Source organism: Myripristis murdjan, chromosome 22, assembly GCF_902150065.1.
Source record: "Myripristis murdjan chromosome 22, fMyrMur1.1, whole genome shotgun sequence".
Taxonomy (NCBI): domain Eukaryota; kingdom Metazoa; phylum Chordata; class Actinopteri; order Holocentriformes; family Holocentridae; genus Myripristis; species Myripristis murdjan.
In genome coordinates, this window is record NC_044001.1 from 19,637,527 (window position 1) to 19,658,021 (window position 20,495).

Consider the following 20,495-nt stretch of genomic DNA (forward strand, 5'->3'; position numbering starts at 1 on the left):
ATAGGACAGCTACGCACTGCGCGTCTGGCTCTGACATCACCGGCTATGAAGTTACAGATATGGCAATGCCACACTGGGAGACAGTCTAGTCTGCTTGAGACGGACAGCCCGAGCCAACCAACACCATGTCCCTCACCTGGTCGGCTAAAGATCACAAAAGTTACACGAATCCACCCGCCGTGACGGGGCTGAAGCGACCGCGCAACGACACAGGGAACAAAGTGACGGTGGTGCTCGGCGCGCAGTGGGGAGATGAGGGCAAAGGCAAAGTCGTTGATTTACTGGCGACCGAAGCCGACTTGGTGTGCAGATGTCAGGTAAATGCATGAATCCCGTGATTTCATCCCAGCTTTGACAGCGGCGTTATTTGGGATTAGCGCAAACAAGGCAAAGGAATCCTTCACACAAGCCTGGTGGAAAGCAACAGGTGCTGAGTCGTTAGCAGTGTTTTGGTAGTCGCTGTCTGAACATGGCATTTTACTCGTAGCCTTCTCTCACTCTTGATTTACTGTGTCAACAAATACTAGCCTATGCGTTGTCTACTGACTGCAGTTTAGTCAAAAATACAACAAATACAAAAAGGAATTGCCTACAATAATCCCAAACGTCCAAATGAAGAATGCCAAAGTGTGCACTTCAGTGATTTTTATTTCTCGTACTAAACTAAGAGTAATCTTTCAATGACTGACCTGCTTCCAAATAGATTTCATCAAGTGAATGCATTTTAATTGCAGGAGCTAACTGGGAATAAGTTCATAATTCCAGACAGGCCAGTTTGTGCCAACTAGAGGATAGATAACCCTAAAGCAGAGGTCAGCCCGGACCTGGGCAGTGTTCACAGTTGCCGTGTTGAGAGTCTCCACTGACAGTTGGGACTGGCACCCAGTGTTCTGGAGGCCTGAGGGCCCCACCCGCCGGGCTGGTGCGAGGTCACATTCCCAGGGTGGCTTGACATGTGAGAAGGCCAGGTCTTAGCAAGGGGAAACAGAGTGGAGGATCTACCAGTACCAGCCAAGTCTGTTAAAATAGGTTTTGGAAAAGCACAGAGAATTTGGTCAGAGGGTGACTGTAGAGACTGTTACCCAATCTCAAAAATAAGAGTAGGAAGCACTGGAAAATATTTTATGTGGATGTCTTTGGTGTTTTCATCATACTGTATCTCTGTATTTCATACTGTACTGTATTCATGATACACTGCTTTAGGGTGGTAACAATGCAGGACACACAGTGGTAGTGGATGGCAAGGAATATGACTTCCACCTTCTCCCCAGTGGAATCATCAACTCCAAAAGTATATCTCTCATCGGTAAGGGCTTCATTACGTCAGATTTGTAGTGTCTGCACAGCTACCAGCACTCCACAGTCATTACACTTAGGATTTCTCTCCATATGCTCTCATAGGTAATGGTGTGGTCATACATTTACCTGGCCTGTTCGAGGAGGGCGATAAGAATGAGAAGAAAGGTATTTTGACGCGAATTAGACTTAAAAACATAATTCACTGCTGGAAAAAAATGGTGTACACTTGCAAACCTCTTGCTTCCATTCTCTGACCAGGTCTCAAAGGCTGGGACAAGAGACTGATTGTCTCAGACAGAGCTCACCTCGGTATGGTAACTGAGCAATTAGGATTACACAGTTCAAACAAAGATCTGTGTAAATCATGAATTTTTATTATCTATGAGGGTGACATTTCATTGACTTGTTTTGTATGTTTGATTTCCAGTATTTGACTTCCACCAGGTTGTCGATGGCCTGCAGGAAACTCAGAGACAAGCACAAGAAGGAAAGAAGTAAGTGTAGGAAAGGCAGCAAGGGTAGGATGAGGCCGTGTGTGTACATCTACCACTCAGTCAGACCTTCCAACATTTTGCAAAGAGACAAGAAGCATGCCAGTAGATCAGTGTGTGAATAATAGTTGTTTTCAGATCGCCTCAGTTTTACTTGTGTCTTACAATAACAGCATTGGAACAACCAAGAAGGGCATCGGACCCACTTACTCCAGCAAAGCATCTCGCACTGGCCTACGAGTATGTGACCTTCTGGGTGATTTCAAGGACTTCTCTGCCAGGTAGAGTTGCTTTTCAACATCCTCGAACAAATACTGAACTGTTCGTGCACAGGTGTAAGTGGTGATTCTTGGCATCCCTTCAGATTCAAGAACCTTGTCCAGCAGTATCAATCCATGTATCCATCCTTGACAGTTGATGTTGAGGACCAACTGAAAAAACTCAAGGTAGACACTGCTGAAAGTTTTACCATTTGACGGATGTCACTATTGCCAGCAGCAGAGCACATTCCTATTTTCCCGATTCATGCAGGAATATGGCGAGAGATTGCGGCCGATGGTGAGGGACGGGGTCTATTACATGTATGAAGCTCTTCATGGACCTCCAAAGAAAATTCTGGTTGAAGGGGCCAATGCCGCTCTCCTTGACATTGACTTTGGTAGGGTCATTGGCAATAAGATGGATTTGTGAAGTGTTTTCATAAAGTTCATATCCCATTGAATATTTAAGTTTGCTTGGTTTTAAGGTGACCCTAGCATCTATAATAATGGATCACTGTCCTCCCTTCAGGCACATATCCTTTCGTGACATCATCAAACTGCACTGTGGGCGGGGCCTGCACTGGCCTCGGCATCCCTCCCGTAAACATTGGTGATGTGTTTGGTGTATCCAAGGCCTACACCACCAGGGTGGGAATTGGAGCCTTCCCTACAGAGCAACTCAATGTAAGAGCTCTTTGAACTACTTGGACATTCCTCAATTGAAAAAAAAATAGATTACTAGGACACTGCAACCTGACACTGGCCTTTCTTAAATGTGTCCTTTACTTCTGTGGCCTTCCTGTTGTATGAAGAAGAGACACATGACGTCTTACATAACTCATTGATGTTGATATGTATAGTGTGTTTATGATCATGTGACCGACATATACAGAGCAAAGCCGGCGGGAGAGACATTTACTTGCTGAGTGCAGCTGTTAAATTTTGTGAGAGACAGGCTCAAACACTCTTTACCTCTTACGTAGATCACATGTTCAGAGGGATAAATTTAGGGCCAGAGTCCGTGTTCAAGATAGATTTACTGTGTGAGCTGGGGTTACATTACCTAACAGGGCACTGACCATAGGAATATAGATCAACTTTGTCTACTGAAAATTATATTGTGCTCTTCTCATAACTAATGTATGGATTACATATTAAGCTTCTGCAGTTGGGCCATTCTTAGATAGCTGACATAGTTTTATTCAATGAGTAATGAAGTGACAGTTCAGTTTATGTGTTTTCTGTAGGCGGTTGGTGAGCTGCTGCAAACCAGGGGTCATGAGGTGGGTGTAACCACGGGAAGGAAGCGCCGCTGTGGATGGTTGGACCTGGTCATCCTCAAATACGCTCATATGATCAATGGCTTCACTGCGTGAGTGGATAGTTAAGGGTCCCTCTGTTTAATCAAATCCAATCATCTGGAGACCTTTGTGTTTTAGTATGACTGTTGAGGTGCATTTACTATTAATACCTATGTTTCCCTGTAAATTATGAATAGATATGATGATAGTAATAATGAACAGCACACGTGAATGTGTTTTTCTAAGACTTGTCATTTTTCCTACAGTATTGCTTTGACAAAACTCGACATTCTAGATGTGTTGGATGAAATCAAAGTTGGGGTTGCCTACAAACTCAACGGCAAAAGAATTCCCCATTTCCCAGGTATGATGTTAACAGGAATACTAAATGTGACAAAACATAAGGTTTCTATTCTCTGTATATTTCTTAACATGTTGTGGAATGACGATAAAGTCACTAACTTGACTTGATTTGTAAAAGTTGAGCCAAGGCCTGGATTGTATTGCTTGACAGACGACTGAACCAACATAAAATATAATGAATTGTTGTTTGCTAATAATTATTTTCATTCATCCTTAGCAAACATGGAAGTTTTGCACAAAGTGGAGGTTGAGTATGAGACCTTCCCCGGCTGGAAGACTGACACATCTGCAGCCAGGAAGTGGAACGACCTCCCCGCCAAGGCGCAAAACTACATCCGCTTCATTGAAAACCACATCGGCGTTCCCAGTACGTTTGATACAGTACAAGACAGAATCAGTTGTTGTGATCGTAGTCCTCATCAAAGTGCAGAATACAGCAACCTTCCATATCCAGCCTTTTATTTTGTAATCTTAGTGTTTCAAAATTCTGTGCAGGAATCTGTGCAAAGCTTAGATCTACAATATACCATGTAGTCAAAAAAACAATTCTCAGTTCTCACCCTGAAGGCCTCCAAACCAGGATCATTATGCAACTAAAACCATGTGAATATCTAACAGATCCATTAGGTGGCACTGTTGCAGAAATTACAAATGTCTCTATACTGTAATTCACATTTCTGACAAGTTTTCTGATATGTGCCCCCCACTCTCTCTCCCTCTCTCTGCAGTCAAGTGGGTCGGTGTTGGAAAGTCCAGGGAGTGCATGATCCAGATGTTTTAGAGGAAAACCTCTCTCCATCCATGATGGAAACACAGATATAGCATGATGTGACCTGAGTCCACTTGCTTAAATGATCTGCTCCTGTATAATAAATAGACAATACATCTGTGTAACCTTTGAACAGCATTGGCTGTGGCTTTGTTTTGTTTTGTAACAGTGCTGGTCATCATGATAAGATACTGATGCTCTTTAATTATGAGGCTAATGTGAAGCTATCCTGCTATAATAACAATGAAGTAAAACTCCTGAGCCTTGGATTCGCGGTGGACAGCCTGCGCTCCATTAGGACCCAAGAAGAGGATCATCTATACTGCACACTTTTTGTCTAGAGGCTGGCCCGACTTTCTGCACAGTAAACATTATAGATACTTACGAGGACGCCATCTTTATTAAAATTTGAAACCATTTACTCTTTGAATGACATGTGCTGGGACTCTGTTTATTCAAAGCAATTTAAAAGAGAAAATACCATTTATCTGAGTAACATGTCAACTGTAAGTATGAGGAAGAAAGTATAAGGCACACGTTATGTCAGACATTTATTTCATGTAAAACAAATGACTACAAATTTCAGGCATATTTCGAAAGCATCTCATTTTTTTTTTTTTTTTTTTAATTTAAGGGGCAGTCAAGGATTTCTTGATACTCCTTAATGCAGCATTTCAGGAATAATTGAAATGGCATTTTAAAACACCTCAACAGTACGCTCAAAACATTACCTTCCATTTAGGGTGGAAATTCAGGTTTTTATGTTTTAAGAAGTGGCATTTCAGTAATAATTCAGGAATAATGATACAATAGAATGAATCAAATGAGGGTAAAACCAAGAAGGAATTATGACTCTTGTTTCACTGTTTCAGGAAGAAAGTAAGAGACTCATTAAAATTACATAGGTCCATTTCATAGCTTTTTAGGTGCATTTCATAGGATCCTTGTATTTGTTCAAAATGTCTTAATTGATGCGCATAATACATAAAACATTTTTATGGTCTAGTCAAGAATTTTGCAAGGTGTTCAAATTAAAGGATCCTGTTTCCTTGTGGTGAGGATGTGTCTTTTCTCTGTCTGCGTGCTGGAGAACCCCGCTGAGCATTTGTGCAAGTTCCGTCCGTGTGCTCCCCCTGCTGCCGATTCCAGAAATCGCGCATTCAAAACGCTGAACCATAAAAAATCAATATTTCCGAAAGTCCCTGAAGGTAGCAGAGCGCGCACAGGCAGGGTACTTAAGCACCAGTGTCACGTGACAACAAAGCAGGCCTCGGATTGGCTCCTCGCGGCCATACTTGTATTTTTCCCGCAACAAACAAGTCTAAACCGAGAAGCACGTCGGGGACAGCGGCGCCAAAATGCCTAAACGGGCTTATCCTTTTGCGGAAACTTTCTCGTCACAATATAAGATACACGTCGGTCAGCGAGAGCTGAATCAGCACGGCGTCTTTGGGAACAAATATCGACAAGAAATCTACGGTGAGAGCTTGTTGGCGGACGTGTTGAAGCTAACAGTGTTAGCCTCGGCGGTGCGGGCACACAAGTTGCTGATGGGCTTTGCTTGCGCAGCAGTCTCCTGTCCTGTTAGTCACGCTTTGACACGCTTTTCTGTGTTTACAAAATAACTATCGGCTTTTAATACGCGTTTTCTCACCTGTTGGGCCTGAATGAGGTGGATGAGTGTAACGTTAAAGCCTAAAGCGACTAATAGAGCACATCATTCAGTGGTATCACGACTGGCATTAAACACTAATTGCCATTACTGCCAGACTGCCTTTGAGCCACCACAAAGCCGACTGTGTGGAGTCGGAGAGAAAAAATAATAAAAAGTTCTTATAACCAACTAGCATTATCAGTCAGCTAAGCCTTGGCAAGTGGGCAAAGCAACCACATTTACTGCAACGTCAATTTAACAAACGTATTACCAGTTTCACCTGAGTTTTCTTGACGTTTACAAGCCATAAACACCAACTTCAGCTAACGTTAGTTTACCAAGACGTCACGAGGGTCAGATGAGCTGTTCACGTGAATTGTCTGTCATGCTAATGTTAATGATCATTCATTCACAAATTGCTCATTGTTCTCCCACAGAAAAGACTAAGAATTTGCTCTTCAACGGTGCCAAGGCCGTCATGGGAAAAATCTGGAATGTGGAAGGAGAGGAGAGCTGCGCAGAGCCTCAGCCTGCTGGACCAGCTGTGACCCCTGCCTGCAAACACACTCTGCTAAAGGGACAGACAGTAATTGGACTGGATGGGAGGCTGACAAGAGCAACCACTGCACAAGGTGAACCCCAAGGAATACACGGTTAAAGGTGGTCAGTAAGAAAAAAGAAAAAAAAAAGATGCTCACCTCAGCTGTGAAAGCCTGGCAGCATCTGCTCAAAGCCACTGCCTGACCCATCTGACTGGTTTATTGTTAGCTGAAGGAGACCGCCCTGCTTTCAGCACACCACCATGATTTTTGCTTAGTATATGGACAAAACTTTGAGCTTTTCTGCAAAATTGTGCTTGGATGTTGCTGGCAGAGAATATCTCCATTAGTATGCAAGTTTATCACATTCTTTATCACATTCTGGCATTGACAGCAATAAGCAGGATTGTCAAAGCTGCTCATACTGAACCTTCTGGCTTGCTGAACTATTCAGCTTTGCCTCCCCTGCGGCTTTCTTGCCTGATTGCGATGACATTGTTGAAATGCATAGATAGGTTGTTGACGACGGTTGATGACGAGGCACGTTTTGGGCAACATCATTCAGAAATATTGACACACAGCATTAGACAGAAGAATCTCTCAAAATGTTTTCTTGGTGATGTTGTTCTCATGCTATTAAAGCATTAAAGCTGTTAACAAGTTGCCTTTTATGTTACTGCCATATCAGTCCAGCAAACCTCAATGGGATTGAAACTTATGTTGGGTGAATTACTAATTGCTCATGAGGGACCTGTATGGATGTGTGCTTTGTGTACAGGTGCCACAGTGGACCCTGCAGGCTGCTGTGTGTGTCAGAGGAGCTCAGGTTCCAGGACGTCCTGCTCCCAGTGTGAGCGCCTAGCCTGCTCCTCCTGCACCCGCCAGTGCTCCAGCTGCTCCAGCGTCTGCTGCTCTGTCTGCACAGTCGTAGAGTGAGTTCTACTCAGATTTTGCTCTCACACTGCTTCTGTAAGAGGCTCAGCTGTTTCCTCAGTTCCACACAGCCATCAGATTCAATTTTTGAATAGAAGATCAAGGCTAATTAGTTGCCAGTTGGAAATAAATGTTTACATTGGGTGTATATAGTCGATGACTTTTGAACATACATTTTATAATAGATGCATCTTGCATCTTCAGAATGCCAATTTTTCATGCTTCGAGCACCCAGACATGCGTTTAGTTTAACATGAAATTATTGTTGACATTATCCAGATGGTTTTTCAAAGGTTTTCATAGCTAGAGGTTTTCTCAGAGCACAGTGAAGCATGTAATCCTTCACCTGAACTGATAATCACCATAATTGGAAAAACAAGAATTTCATGTACATCATTCTTGTTTACATCTCTCAACATTCACTATTTTCACCTTTAGTCTCTCTGGCAACTGTTATTGATACCTGTACCCAATGCCATAATTAGCAGCTAACAGGGGAACATTAATAGTTTTTCCTGTCTTGCTTCATTTCAGTATCAGGTTTATTTTAATTGCCAAATACAGTAAGTAGAAGAATTTGTCTTATAAACATATTTGTGAAAACAGTAAAAGCACAACAATGCCTGCTACTGTAATCATATGGTTAAAGGTGAGTGAATTGGAAATGGACTGACAATTCCAGGTTAGAAGCACCAACACAGCCCATGATTGGCTATATAAAAGCACTTACCAATGTCTGAAATATTTTCTTAAGAGCCTAAGGAGATGGAGCTGTGCAGAATTGCCATACTGGTGTTCCACATAGATGCAATTGTTTGTGGAAACCTCAGCAGAACATTTAAGGCATACATGTGATGACAGATGGCCTCTATATATATATCACTGGTTTCAGACTGAACAGGACACCTTTCATTTTCTCTGCAGTTTAGATAATGAAACTGTCAAGACGTTTTTGGAAGTTGCTCGCCAGAGGGTTGAGAATGATTGTCGTTTACATTCCAACAACTGCATGATTTTCCATAGGCACAGCCTTTTTCTGTGTGTGTAGAAGTCAGACACTTCATGCATGTTTTCTTGTCTCTTTCTCCCACAGTTACAGTGGGCAATATGATCAAATACTGTGCTGCAGTTGCTCAACGTAAAAGGAAGGAGTGAAACAAGGAGGGATCAGAGGATTAAGCTTGAACATGTTAATTTCCTGTTGAATTTATGAAATGTTGAAACTGCATTTTATACCCGATTTTTTTTTTTATCTTGATCCAGATGTTTACTTGTATATATGTATTATATTGCAAAAATATCAAATAAACTTGAAAGCTTTTGTTTAACCAGTTGATGTTGTGATCAGTTGTTCCCGTGTGTGTGTGTGTGTGTGTGTGGGTGTGTGGGTGTGTGGGTGTGTGGGTGTGTGGGTGGGTGGGTGGGTGGGTGGGTGGGTGTGTGTGTGTGTGTACATATATATATAAAATTAGTTCATTAATCCATTTAAGCTATGTATTTTGATTGATCAGTTTGACCTGGAAAAAGAATAGCTGAATATTCCAGCAGCAGTGGCTGTATATCTGTACAAATATTGGCATCTGTCACTTAATTATCTAATATGTCACTCAACTGTGTCCTCATGTGCACTGTTATTAGAACTAACTCACAGCAGATGGCAGCAAACATCAAGGACTGATTTGATCCACAAGTTTCTGACCGAGTGGGCCATGTTGAGTCACGTAATGCAACAAACCTGCCTTCTCACTGGTTGAAACTCTCGAATCCCACCATGCTTAAAACTACTTATTCCCTCCATAGTTGCTAAAATGTGTAAGTTTTGATTTGGCTTTGATAATGAAATCAACATCCTGCCAGTCTAACTGACTTTGAGAATCACTTTTGTGTATGTTTTTGGACTTAAACAATTGTTAAATACTAAAGTCACACAGAACTAGGCTCTTGCTGCAACCACTGTGGCTACATTTATGCCTGCGGGGCATGACCTTGAGTTGTAGTCATCACTTTCTCGTCGCTCCAGTGATTACTGATGGTGACTGGCTTCAGGGTTACATTTTGTGTGCTGAGTAATTGTTTGCAGTGGCGGAAGTCCTCAGCACCACTGTAAGAAAAAAAAAAAAAAAAATCAGTCACGTGACTTGTTATTATAGATGGCAGCTTGGATGAGTGGGCTTCCTGGAGCTTGTTGGAAATGAGCCTATGAGCTCTTGAGTCACATCCGCGCTCAGTGGGCCAGTTGTGGCTCCGGTCTTTGGGGAGCTCTGCAGTTGGTGTCCGAGGGCACCGCTTGATTTCTGGCTGAGTGAGCAGACAGCTGCTGGCAAGCTAGGCGTCAAGATGTCTACATTATATACTTATATATATAAAAGTATATATATATTTATGTATATATATACTTGAACTTGAAGAGGTGTAGACATATTTGTAAGGAAAAACCCACACTCTTAAAAGGCATACCATTTTAAGCACATGTCACATTGTCAGGCCATTGTCATCCTAGTAAAATGTATTACAGAGGGGGCTCAGGCCAAACATGCCTGTCTGTCTTCACTGGAGATAGTCACTGTTAACTTGCAGATGGGAGGATGCCAGTGCTTGGGGTCCTCTCCTCCCTCTAAACCTTGTAATGATGTGATGTGTTCATGTACCTTCAAAATGGGTCTGAGCAGCTGTCAATCCCTGACACACACTAATGGAAAAGGTCACGGAGCGCCTTCTGTGATCCGTCCTCGTCCCGTACGTGTACGGCCGGGTGTTTTTTGAGCAGAGGGGCCACATAACCCGCAACCCTTCCAGACCAGAGCAACTGCAGTCCGCCAGCGGGAGCATGTGGCTTTGTCTTTCACCCATTCTTTTGGGGACCAGCTGTGGCCTGAGTGTCGCGAGCGTCAGGCCCAATGATGCTGCTGCTATAAATATGCGTCAACGAGTGAGTAAGTGACAGCTGTGCAGTGGACCAAGGACACACTGTCTTGGCACTCACGACAAGCCACTCCAAAAAAAGGCAACCCCAGTGTGAGGGCACTAGTTGATATGTATTTATGCACTTTTAGCCATTCAGACTCTGTATATGCAATTCAGATCAAAGTTGTAGATGGTGATCAAGAACTTAAGTGTCCCTTCAAATGGGGATAAATAGAGGACAGGGCAAGGGCATGGCATGTGCCTCCAGTATGTTCACAGAGAACATTTAACCTCAAAAACTGGCAATAATGGTGACTCTTCCCTCTCATTCTTCAGAGTGTATATATTTGATTTTTTTTTTTTTTAACATCAGTTTGGATTGGACTGAATTACAGTTCTTCCTTGGGAGCAATATGATTGGGATTTTCTAGAAGCCCAAAGAATAGCTCAACAAACAAGTGGCTTGGTAACTATATGCATGTTAATATACATGGAGAGAGTGAAAAAGAGACAAAAAAACTACCCGTGTGTGTGTATGTGTGTGTGTGCGCTTGCATTTTCTGCACACAAGCGCATGTGTGACTGTTTGTGTGCCCTTTTCAAGTGTGACCACCTGTCTTTTGTTAAGAAATAAATAAATAAACACAGGCCACACCAGCTGTCCCTGGCAGTCCGTCCCTTCAGAGGTCAAGGGCTCCCACCGCTGGCCTTGTGAAGCGGTGGACACTTACAACTTTCCTCTCAACTTCTCTCAAGTACCTCTAAACACACACACACAAGAAAAAAAAAACACTGCCAAATGAGCCCAGTTTTGAGGCTTGAAGAGGAATGTTTTATTACACTACTGAGTAACACTGCTCATATCCCAGCTTGCTCGTCAGCCTGCAGCTAAGCCCTATCACATGGCCCCGACTTTCTATGTGGAGGTTTCGGTCCACAAGAAATGCACACACACACACACACACACACACACTCACAAGGCAGTCTAAGCCCCAGATCCCGTTGGGCAGATGTGAGATGTTGGTGCCAGCAAGCGCTCTGAGGCGTCCTGCAGGGATGTTTACAGTGTGAGGTGGTCATAGTGTTGCAGAGGGCCTTTATTTACCATGAGCTGGCCCGGGCTGTTCAGGGTGTTTATGAATGATCTTGGGAGGACATTGTTTTCTTTATGCTGGGTCTGCCTGGCCAGCGCCGCTGTGTCGTCTGTTTGTGCATAAAGTACGTGCTGGGGAGCTGGGCCAGACAATAGACCGGCTGAGCTACTACCCACGCACACAATAGAGTGGTGGGATGAGGCCGAGGTTTGGGGCCGTGCTTTGGGGGCTGAGGGGGTGGAGGTAGGATGGATGGGGGCAGGGTGGGTTGGATGCGGCCCTTGTCTATATGGGGTTCCCAAAATGGGTGTGCTGGGATTGGGGGAGGGTGGTGGGAACCCGAGCCCATCCCTATTGGGATCACATAGCAGAGCAGCTGGATTTCTTTAGTTGTGCAGCAGGGGGATAATTAAAAGTTCTCTCCATAGAAAATAACCACTGAATTGGCATGGAGTTCTCCAATTAGACACACATATTTGGTAGTGGTTTGTTTACTCTATTATATATGCATACATAGATTAATTTGAGGATTGCTGTGATGCTGTCGTTGGATTTTAGTTTTAATAATCACACAACAAAGTCAAATGACTCTGATATCCCAGGTTTATCCCCTTTGTTTGGAGTATTGGCAACAGGTCTGGAACAATGGCAGGCCATCTCTGAAAGTGCTCTGTCCTTGAGCTCAGTTTATGGTTTCAATGGGATCGGGCCTGTAAGGCCCACAGTATTATCACATTCTGTTGTCGCTGTACACATTGCATTGCTGCCCACACACACTGGCTGGCTGATTGTTGCTGCTGTTGCTCAGAGAGGGGCTCTCCTTGAAAACGCTCTTAAGTGGTTTGTGTATGAGAATCTGCTTTTACCTTATTTTTCTCTATTTCACAAAGGTTGTTAGGTTGTTTTTAGCTCATCTCGCAGCTCCTACATCAATTAGTGAAAACTGGATGTGTCTTCTCTGCAGAGAAAAAAAAAACACTATAACCAGACTGATAACTAAATATGAAAAGAGTAAAACTCTTACCAAAAGGGTAAAAAAAATGAATGAAATCCACACAGTCACAGAAAGTTGCTCCATTTAATCTATGCATAATCTTAATAAAGACCTAAATCAAGATTGTCACATTTCCACAGCACACACACACAAGCACACTCCAAAAGCACAAAAAAATATGCACATACAATTATAGATCAAAGTAAATTGCCTCATCTAAGCAATGTCAATTCTGCATAAGATTGTCCCCTAATCTCTACACCACTAACACTGAAGCAATTGATTACTATAAAATATACCTTTCTTATTAAAAAATTATATTAAATTCTAATGGCACTTCTACAAATTCTATTAAAAAGATTTTCATTGACATTTAGAAGCTTTTTTTTTTTTTTAACCAAATTAAAATTGAGAGACAGTCAAATGTTGCACAAGAAGCAATGCAATAATAAATATTTTTCATGATTATACACAATTTCACAGTTGTGACCTGCAGAGGACAAAATTCCAGTATCAGTACAGTCATTTTAGACTTACAGATCATACAGCATGAGTTAGGCAAACATAGCCCTCAATCAAGAGTAGCACTGTTTCCATATAAGTCATAAATCAAAAATCTCAGTGTTTCACATTCAGCAGTGACATTAACCAAGGAACAGGCTTTGTTAGTCCCCAACAGGTTTGGCTAACAAAAGCCCTACACAGAAATGCTTGTCTTCAGTTTTACATGTTCAACGGTTTATTAACATAAACACAACGGGCAAATAAATCTCAAAACTTCAATGTAATCTCCCAAAGCAGCAAAAATAAATGGCCTTCAAAAGTTTAGCTTTGACCGAGTTTTGATATGACAGGGGGGAAATGGGAACAATAGGTATCTTTTAACTTCACTTGGGCTGCTTTTAAGGTGATGTGAATGTTACCACCGCAGTCAAGGGCAAATGTACAGTATAGAAAAAGGGCTTCTCCAGATGCAACACCTATTAGTGTGTCTACAAGGCACATTCTGTGATCATCCTGGAGGTATAAATAAAGACTGGAAACAAGAAAACAGAAACAATTCTTTACACTTCGTTAGTTTCTACCTCTGTACAAATGTACATTAGAGAGTAATCAATTCAACTGCACCACATAAGAAATGTTCCTTTTAAAAGAAAACTGAGACAACAGTAAGTGACATAATCTACATTCCTGTGTGTTCTGATTGAAAAAAAATCTTATGCTAGCAATGCTACAGAACACCTATGTTATCTGGAAAAAAAAAAAAAAAATCACATTTCATGAAACACTGTTTTTTTTTTTCATGATGTAAATGTTGGACTTGAAAAAAGTAGGCTGTCGTTGTGACAACTTACAAAAGTGATTAAACTCTCAGGGCATCCGAAAAGGGTGGATGCCTTTGCTGATCCTTTTTTTTCTGACTCCTGTAAGTGTTACAAGAACATAAATAAGGAGCCGAATCATTCCTCATAAAATTACACGCGAGCCCCATCCAAACAGTTACAATAACGACTACAAGTTAGGGATCAAATTGAAACAGGCTGCATGCAATTTTGAGGGGAATGGTTTGGTTCTCGACAGGTGACTCATTCCACGTGCTAACACGCAGCAACACCTACAAAGCACATGTGAAGACGTTTGCGTAACCTGAATGTAGTCTTGGTGATTAATGAGGGGGGGAAAAAAAAATCAAATCAAATCAAATAAATCACAAACCCACCCTAAGGAGACTACAGAAATGGACAAGTAGGTGACACCTGCATGTGACTTCCAAAGCTCTCCCAGAGGAAAACATTATTCCCCGATTTAAGTTTTATCAAAATCGAGCAGTGAGGGCACTTGGAAAGCGACAATCTGATAATTCAGATATTCTCTAGATAGATGTGCAATCAAATCACCGTGGCATCTCCTCCATGTAGAAGAACAATGAAGCACTTATCTGCTGCATGCTGGGATAGAAGGCCTGCTCTTTGATGCCTCCAGACAATACACCTGTTTACAGTCTCCTTGCTCTCCCTTTGCTAAATACATTTCTCACATTCCAATAGCTCCATTCAATACAGAAAAGTGCAAAGAGAGACTGGCGGTGCCTTTTCTCCCCACAGCTCGGAGAGAGATACACAATGATCCCTTGAGAACTACCTGGGACTTGGGGGAACAATGCCCGTATTGTCTGATTTCTATAGGTAGCCTACACCGTATCGGTGTGGTGGTGCTTGTGAACAACTGTTTCCTCTGGCGGAACAGCAGTCGTAGCGGTATTAATGGGTCTGATTTGTCGCGAGGCGGAGTCCAATCAAGCTTTGAATATGGAAGAGGAACCAAAACTCTCTGGGGAAGACATGCCACTCTGAGCTAAGAGACTGCAGCCTTAATAAGACACCTGGCTTTCTCAACCTTATGCGTGTTTGAACACGGAAAAACAAACAAAACAAAACAAAAAAAAAAACAGTTTGATAAATAGAATATATATTTACATTAAATATACAAATAGTAAGAAATAGCAGCCTAGACAATAGTGTTGAAACTATATGCATGCTAAAAAAAAAAAAAAAAAAAAAAAAAAAAACAGAACAAACAAACAAGTGCTTCTCTATGTTCCATGTGACAAATCTTGAATACTCTGCAGAGGTTTCTATATGGTATATTAAAAGTACAATTACAGTAACTTGATTTGCACAGCGTAAATGAACAGACAGCCCCAATACCAGTGAAAGAGTACCAAGATAGCTCTGCAAGACGTGATGTCTTTCAAGCTTATAGAAATAAGATCACACCTATAGTAAACCCTGAACCAAGTCACACTAATAAATAATTCTGATCAAGTCTTCTCAGGACAGATTAAACAAATATTGTGAACTTTTAGTGCTACTCCCCTGGTAAGAATCCATATAGCATCTAAGTGAACCCTCCCCGACAGAAGAAATCCATTCCACTGCTCAAAAAAAAAAAAAAAAAAAAAAAATGCTCAATTTGCCCCCAACGACTCTTTCAAGACCAGTACCAGCGAAAGGCTTGAGCTCTAACTTCATCAGTAGTATGTTTACGTACAAGACAATAAGAAGATATGATATATGACAAAGTTAACTCAAAAGGAACGAAAAACAGAAACTCAGTAGGTGCAGCTGCAGGCAAAGAAGCAGAGCTCTGATGAGAAAACAGCGCTACCGACAGACATCTACAGTAATCCATCCATAACTGAGGCACACAGATGATGTACTGCTTCCATCTCTCACCCTCTGTTCCCTCGCTGCCAGCCAAGGGCATGCCCCTAAACTCTTTGTCAATTTACCCTCTTTTATACTGATGTCATACCAGGAAATAACAAGGTAATTTACTGGTAACAGTTTGCTTACAGCCAAAGGAGTCAATAAACATCTAAATTGACAAGAAGCTTGATCTACACACATTTATTACATTCTCGTAAATTATTTAATTAAGGACACTCATGGATCAATTGACATTCCAGTGCAGACAATTACCTTTGTTACCACCTGGTATGGAGACACTTTGCAAAAGAGTGCAATCTAGATTAAAAAAAAAAAAAACACCCAAATACTAGGTGAACTTGAAGAAGGCATGGCAATAGATCCTATTCTTGTTTAAGTACACTAGGTGAGGTGTTAAGAATTTCAGTAGGCACCAATGTTACAGGCATTAGCTGTAGCTATCTTTTATCTTCATAATAACTACTCTCCATCACCCCTCTGATTATACGGCGTCTTTTAAAGTTGTAATTAGAAGGCCATTCCTTCGATATGTGCTCGCTTGGATTAGCAACAAAAGATCAGGTAACTCTGAGGCTGAGGCAAATAAAAAATGTTGGTGATCCATGGTGGAAACTAAAGTGTGATGGTCTGTTGCCTTCCATAAAAAAGAGCATGAAACTGTAACCAACTTCATTCCAACCAAAATAAAAATCTACTTCCAAGAAAAAAAAAAAAAATCATACTTCCAGTAGTCAAGCTTAATTTTGCTGCCGTATGATAGTGTACTTGTTAAGGACTACACACGTCTCAAAATAAATAATGTAGGAGTTAAAAAAAATCATATATTGCTACTCACGGACGGTTCTGTTCTCCCATGTGCACAAATAAAGTCTCATTCATTCAGACGATTGTATTAACAAACATTAATAGCATTAGCTATCATCCATTCACCCATAAAGTATGAACACAGGATGCCTTTCTTTCAGCAAATACACTCCTCACTAAACTCAACAGTGACGCTAACAAGACAGAAATAAACAAGTGCATCATCTGATTTGTTCACCTTCAACACAGATCCAGCTGGAGTTTCACAGCACCCATGTTAATCTTTACAGCCTGTTCATCTTCACCTGTCTGCCTCTGACCATCATGTATGCCTATGACATAGCTCAGCACAGAATACACTTCCAGTTTGTTTGTTTTTTTTTAAGTTGCTACATCTTCAACTTGTGAAATGCCACATGGGGTAGAATTCCAAAAGGATATGTCACATGTCTCCAACAAACTGTATACTAACGGGGGAAACTGTTCAGTAGTAGTACATATATGAAAAGACATACTCTGTCTTATGTCATGGCACTGGTGAGAGGCATGTTTTATCCAATGGCGAGAGTCTTAACAAGGCCACAATGAAACTTTCGGATGTGGCGGTAGAGGTCCCCAGACTGGGTGAAGCGCCGCTCACACCACTTGCAAGCATGAGGTTTCTCGCGCGTGTGAACTACAGCGTGCCGACTCAAGTTATGAGAGTACTGGAAGCTCTTGCCGCACTGGCCACAGGTGTACGGCTTCTCACCAGAGTGTGTGCGCTCGTGGCGCTTAAGGGTGTACATGCAGGAGAAGGTCTTCCCGCACTGCGAGCAGGTGGGCACCGAGCCGTCCGGGGACAGTTTGGAACGTGCGCCGTCCTTCTCACGGAAGTGTGAGCTGAGGTGCAGTTGCAGCACGTGAGGGCTAGGGAAGACTTTGCTGCAGAGGGGGCACACACACACCTGTTGCCCCGGGGGCAGGAGCACCCCGCTGGAGGTGGAGATGTCTGAGGAGGCCAAGTCATCCTCCTCCTCCTCCTCACTGTCCCCCAGCAGCCTACCCCTCCTTTCTTCGCCCTCCCTGCCTGAAGCGCCCTCCCTCCCCCTGCAGGCCTCCCCCTCCTCCTCCATCAGGTCCTCCTCCTGGGAGAGCAGGGCGGCTGTGGAGCCGTTGTTGCCTGGGAAGAGGGCAGCGAACCCTGTCACCACTGAGCTCCTGGCACTATTCCCAAAGCGCTGGCTCTCCGGGCTCATCGGCTCACTGTCCTCCTGCTCTGACAGCAAGTCGTGTTCGTCTTTAACAAGTGGCTCAGTGCCCTGCTGCTGGCTGTCGAGGGCCAGCTGTCCCGAGACATAGGAGGGGTGTAAGGGATCTCTGCTAGACAGAGGCTTGAAAGACAAATCCAGTGCACAGTCCATGTCATCTGAAGCCCGGGACCTCTGGGACAGCGATACGGTGGAACTACTGACATCAGCTTTTGTTTTTCCAGCTGTTTGGACGCAGGGCTCGGCCTCTGCTGACACATAATTGACACCTACAAGGTCCGGGGACCTGCCAGAGTGACCGTTCGCCTTCTGCCTGCTCTGCGCAGACCTATCACAATCTGTGACAGCCAGCCTGACTTCGCTGTTGTCCATGTCAAACTCCTCTGCCGGGGGGGCCCTGTGGAGCCCCTGAGCCTGTGTCTGGGGCTGTCGCCGGCCGAGCTGCTTACTGTGCAGCTCGCCATCTGAGGAATTTTCCCTGTCCAGACAGCTCAAGCCTAAGCCCTCGCTCATCTTTTCATCCAGGGAGCAAAGTTCCTTATCTTTAAGCTTGCCTTTGCACACTTTCACTATATCATACATGTGGAGGTAACTGGCTGCAGCCAGGACATCCTCCACCGGCAGAGTGCTGAATTCCAACTTCCCCTCATACATAAATTCAAGGAGCAGACTGAAAGCCGGGGCTGTCACAATGTCACTGTTGAGATGCACAACGTCCCTTTTGTCTAGCTGGTCCCTGTAGAAGAGATGGAAGTACATGCTGCAGGAGGCCAGCACGGCTCTGTGCGCTTTGAATCGAGCCTCGCCGACAAGAACAGTGCAGTCACAGAGGAAACCTTGGTGACGCTGCTGACTCAGACACTGCAGTAACTGGCGGCTATGGTCTGGGAACTCCATTCTTCCTTCATAACCTGATGAAAAACAGGAAAAACAGGATACTGAATAAACGAAAATGCAGCCATTTAGAGGGCGCCGCGGAGTAAGCGACGCACAGGCGCTCAGAGGCAAATGCAAAGTAACGAGACCCAGAGAGAATGTGGGAATAAGTTCAGCTTATCGTGCCTTTAAAAAGTGGCAAAAATCATTTACCATACCTTAAACTTCCGGTGTTTGTAAAAGCGACCGTGTGAAAGTTAATAAAATTATTCGTGATATGAAACAGAAATAGGAATTACTTTAGACGATATCTAGGAGGAAGGAAATGAGAAGGGTTTCACCCAAAAGCTGTAACCAAGCGCTATCCAGCAAGAAAACAAATCTACCTAAATTCTACACTCTTCCCAGTGGTGCAGGATACGCTTTGCTGCGCTCGTCCACCCTCGTATCGCGGTGTAAACGGATCCTTCTCCAATTATCAAAAGTATTCCGGTTAGTGGTGGTCAGCCTACTTTCTGCGCTTCCCATGAAAAATGCGAAAACGGACGCACCGGCGTTTCCACACGCACACAAAAACGACAGTGTTTATAGACACAGCCAAGTGGGACTGTGAATGATACCGCTCCTCAATCGGAGCAGGGTAACGTAAAAGAAAAAAAAATAAGAGCTGAGGAGAGTGAGTAAACTGGTGCTCTGTTTGCTAATTACACTGCAAGCTGTGGAGTCAGCTGCTCTGACATCACCGCAATGGAAACGCTACCTCCAGCTGTGCTCCTCTTTATGCCATATGTTAACTCTGAGCTACGCAGTCCAAAAAAGCCTCAAAACTTATTATACGAGTAGACTTATACGTGTCACAAGATTACACGGCGTATCCAACTTTTTATCGGCCAATTTATCTGGAAGGCCAAAGCAAAACTGCACCCGACAAACCGCCGACGAGAATAAGACGCCCTGTGTGGCCCTTTACGCACCGATCAGAAACACACGCTCAACTGGGAGATATTTGTTTAAAGAGGTTATTTCGATACGAGTCAAAGCAGGGATCACAATAAATAAATAAACAAAACTGCATTTCTTTTGAATAAGTTTGATGTTTGATACCTACTGTATGGTGGTTTAAATTAGCCTGCAGGAGTTGGATTATTTCAAAGGAAAGGGAAAAGTGCGAGCAGGAGACTAGGGGGGCCAAGGGCGCAGTAAAACGAGCTCCATGTCCGTGTTGGGAAACGCATTGCTGGGAGCCTTTTAAACAGCAGAGGAACTCACAGCAAAGCCAACTGCGCTGAACGAAGCGGCGAGGGGACACTCTTAACTTTCGCTTTCTCCATTTCTGTAGACAAAAACGCAACACTTACATAGATTTCCCCCCAGTTCGTCGTGTTTTCGTCCTATACGCTCCGACGTCCTTTCATGATGTGCAGCCAGATGTTCGCTTCTCCTTGTCGTTTCTTGAGCTTCAGTCCGACCCTGGCAAGGCAGGCTGCACTCAGCGCTGCTGTGTGTCAAGCAGGTTGATAATGGCACAAGTCTCGCGATAACGCCGGCCACAATAAGTTCTGTACTACTCCGTGAATTCACACAGTGGCAGCAAGTAGCAGAGTACATTGGGATATCAGTTGGATGCCTTATTAAAACACCTGTCCTGCACAGGGGCGCCTGTTCGCAGAATCCAACCATGTGACCAAGTGTCTTTGGCCAAACTTTCAAACCTGCTGATATCCATTAAATTTA

At 43.3% G+C, this 20,495-nt stretch overlaps 3 protein-coding genes across 4 annotated transcripts; 2 read left to right on the forward strand and 1 right to left on the reverse strand.

The window, feature by feature from the left end:
* The first annotated feature begins 35 nt into the window (after nt 1-35).
* Nucleotides 36-4,885, forward strand: adss1 (adenylosuccinate synthase 1). The gene is made up of 13 exons (XM_030081902.1): nt 36-317; nt 1,204-1,306; nt 1,402-1,464; nt 1,558-1,608; nt 1,727-1,793; nt 1,964-2,071; nt 2,155-2,236; nt 2,322-2,448; nt 2,580-2,734; nt 3,298-3,422; nt 3,618-3,715; nt 3,932-4,081; nt 4,443-4,885. Exons 1-13 carry the CDS (start codon nt 126-128, stop codon nt 4,493-4,495), a joined length of 1,374 nt encoding a protein of 457 aa, XP_029937762.1. The 5' UTR covers nt 36-125; the 3' UTR covers nt 4,496-4,885.
* An 875-nt stretch (nt 4,886-5,760) lies between these two features.
* On the forward strand, nt 5,761-8,942 carry siva1 (SIVA1, apoptosis-inducing factor). Its single transcript, XM_030081932.1, has 4 exons — nt 5,761-5,962; nt 6,575-6,769; nt 7,455-7,608; nt 8,703-8,942. The coding sequence occupies exons 1-4, from the start codon at nt 5,842-5,844 to the stop codon at nt 8,749-8,751; spliced, it is 519 nt and encodes a 172-aa protein (XP_029937792.1). The 5' UTR covers nt 5,761-5,841; the 3' UTR covers nt 8,752-8,942.
* Nucleotides 8,943-16,141: 7,199 nt separating this feature from the next.
* Nucleotides 16,142-20,239, reverse strand: zbtb42 (zinc finger and BTB domain containing 42). 2 transcript variants are annotated; one of them, XM_030081884.1, is made up of 2 exons: nt 20,120-20,239; nt 16,142-18,796 (listed from the first exon to the last, which is right to left on the reverse strand). In XM_030081884.1, the coding sequence occupies exon 2, from the start codon at nt 18,780-18,782 to the stop codon at nt 17,187-17,189; it is 1,596 nt and encodes a 531-aa protein (XP_029937744.1). In that variant the 5' UTR covers nt 18,783-18,796; nt 20,120-20,239; the 3' UTR covers nt 16,142-17,186. The 2 variants fall into 2 exon arrangements, with proteins under 2 accessions (XP_029937744.1, XP_029937745.1); XM_030081885.1 differs by lacking the exon at nt 20,120-20,239 and adding an exon at nt 19,870-19,943.
* Between the last annotated feature and the right edge of the window lie 256 nt (nt 20,240-20,495).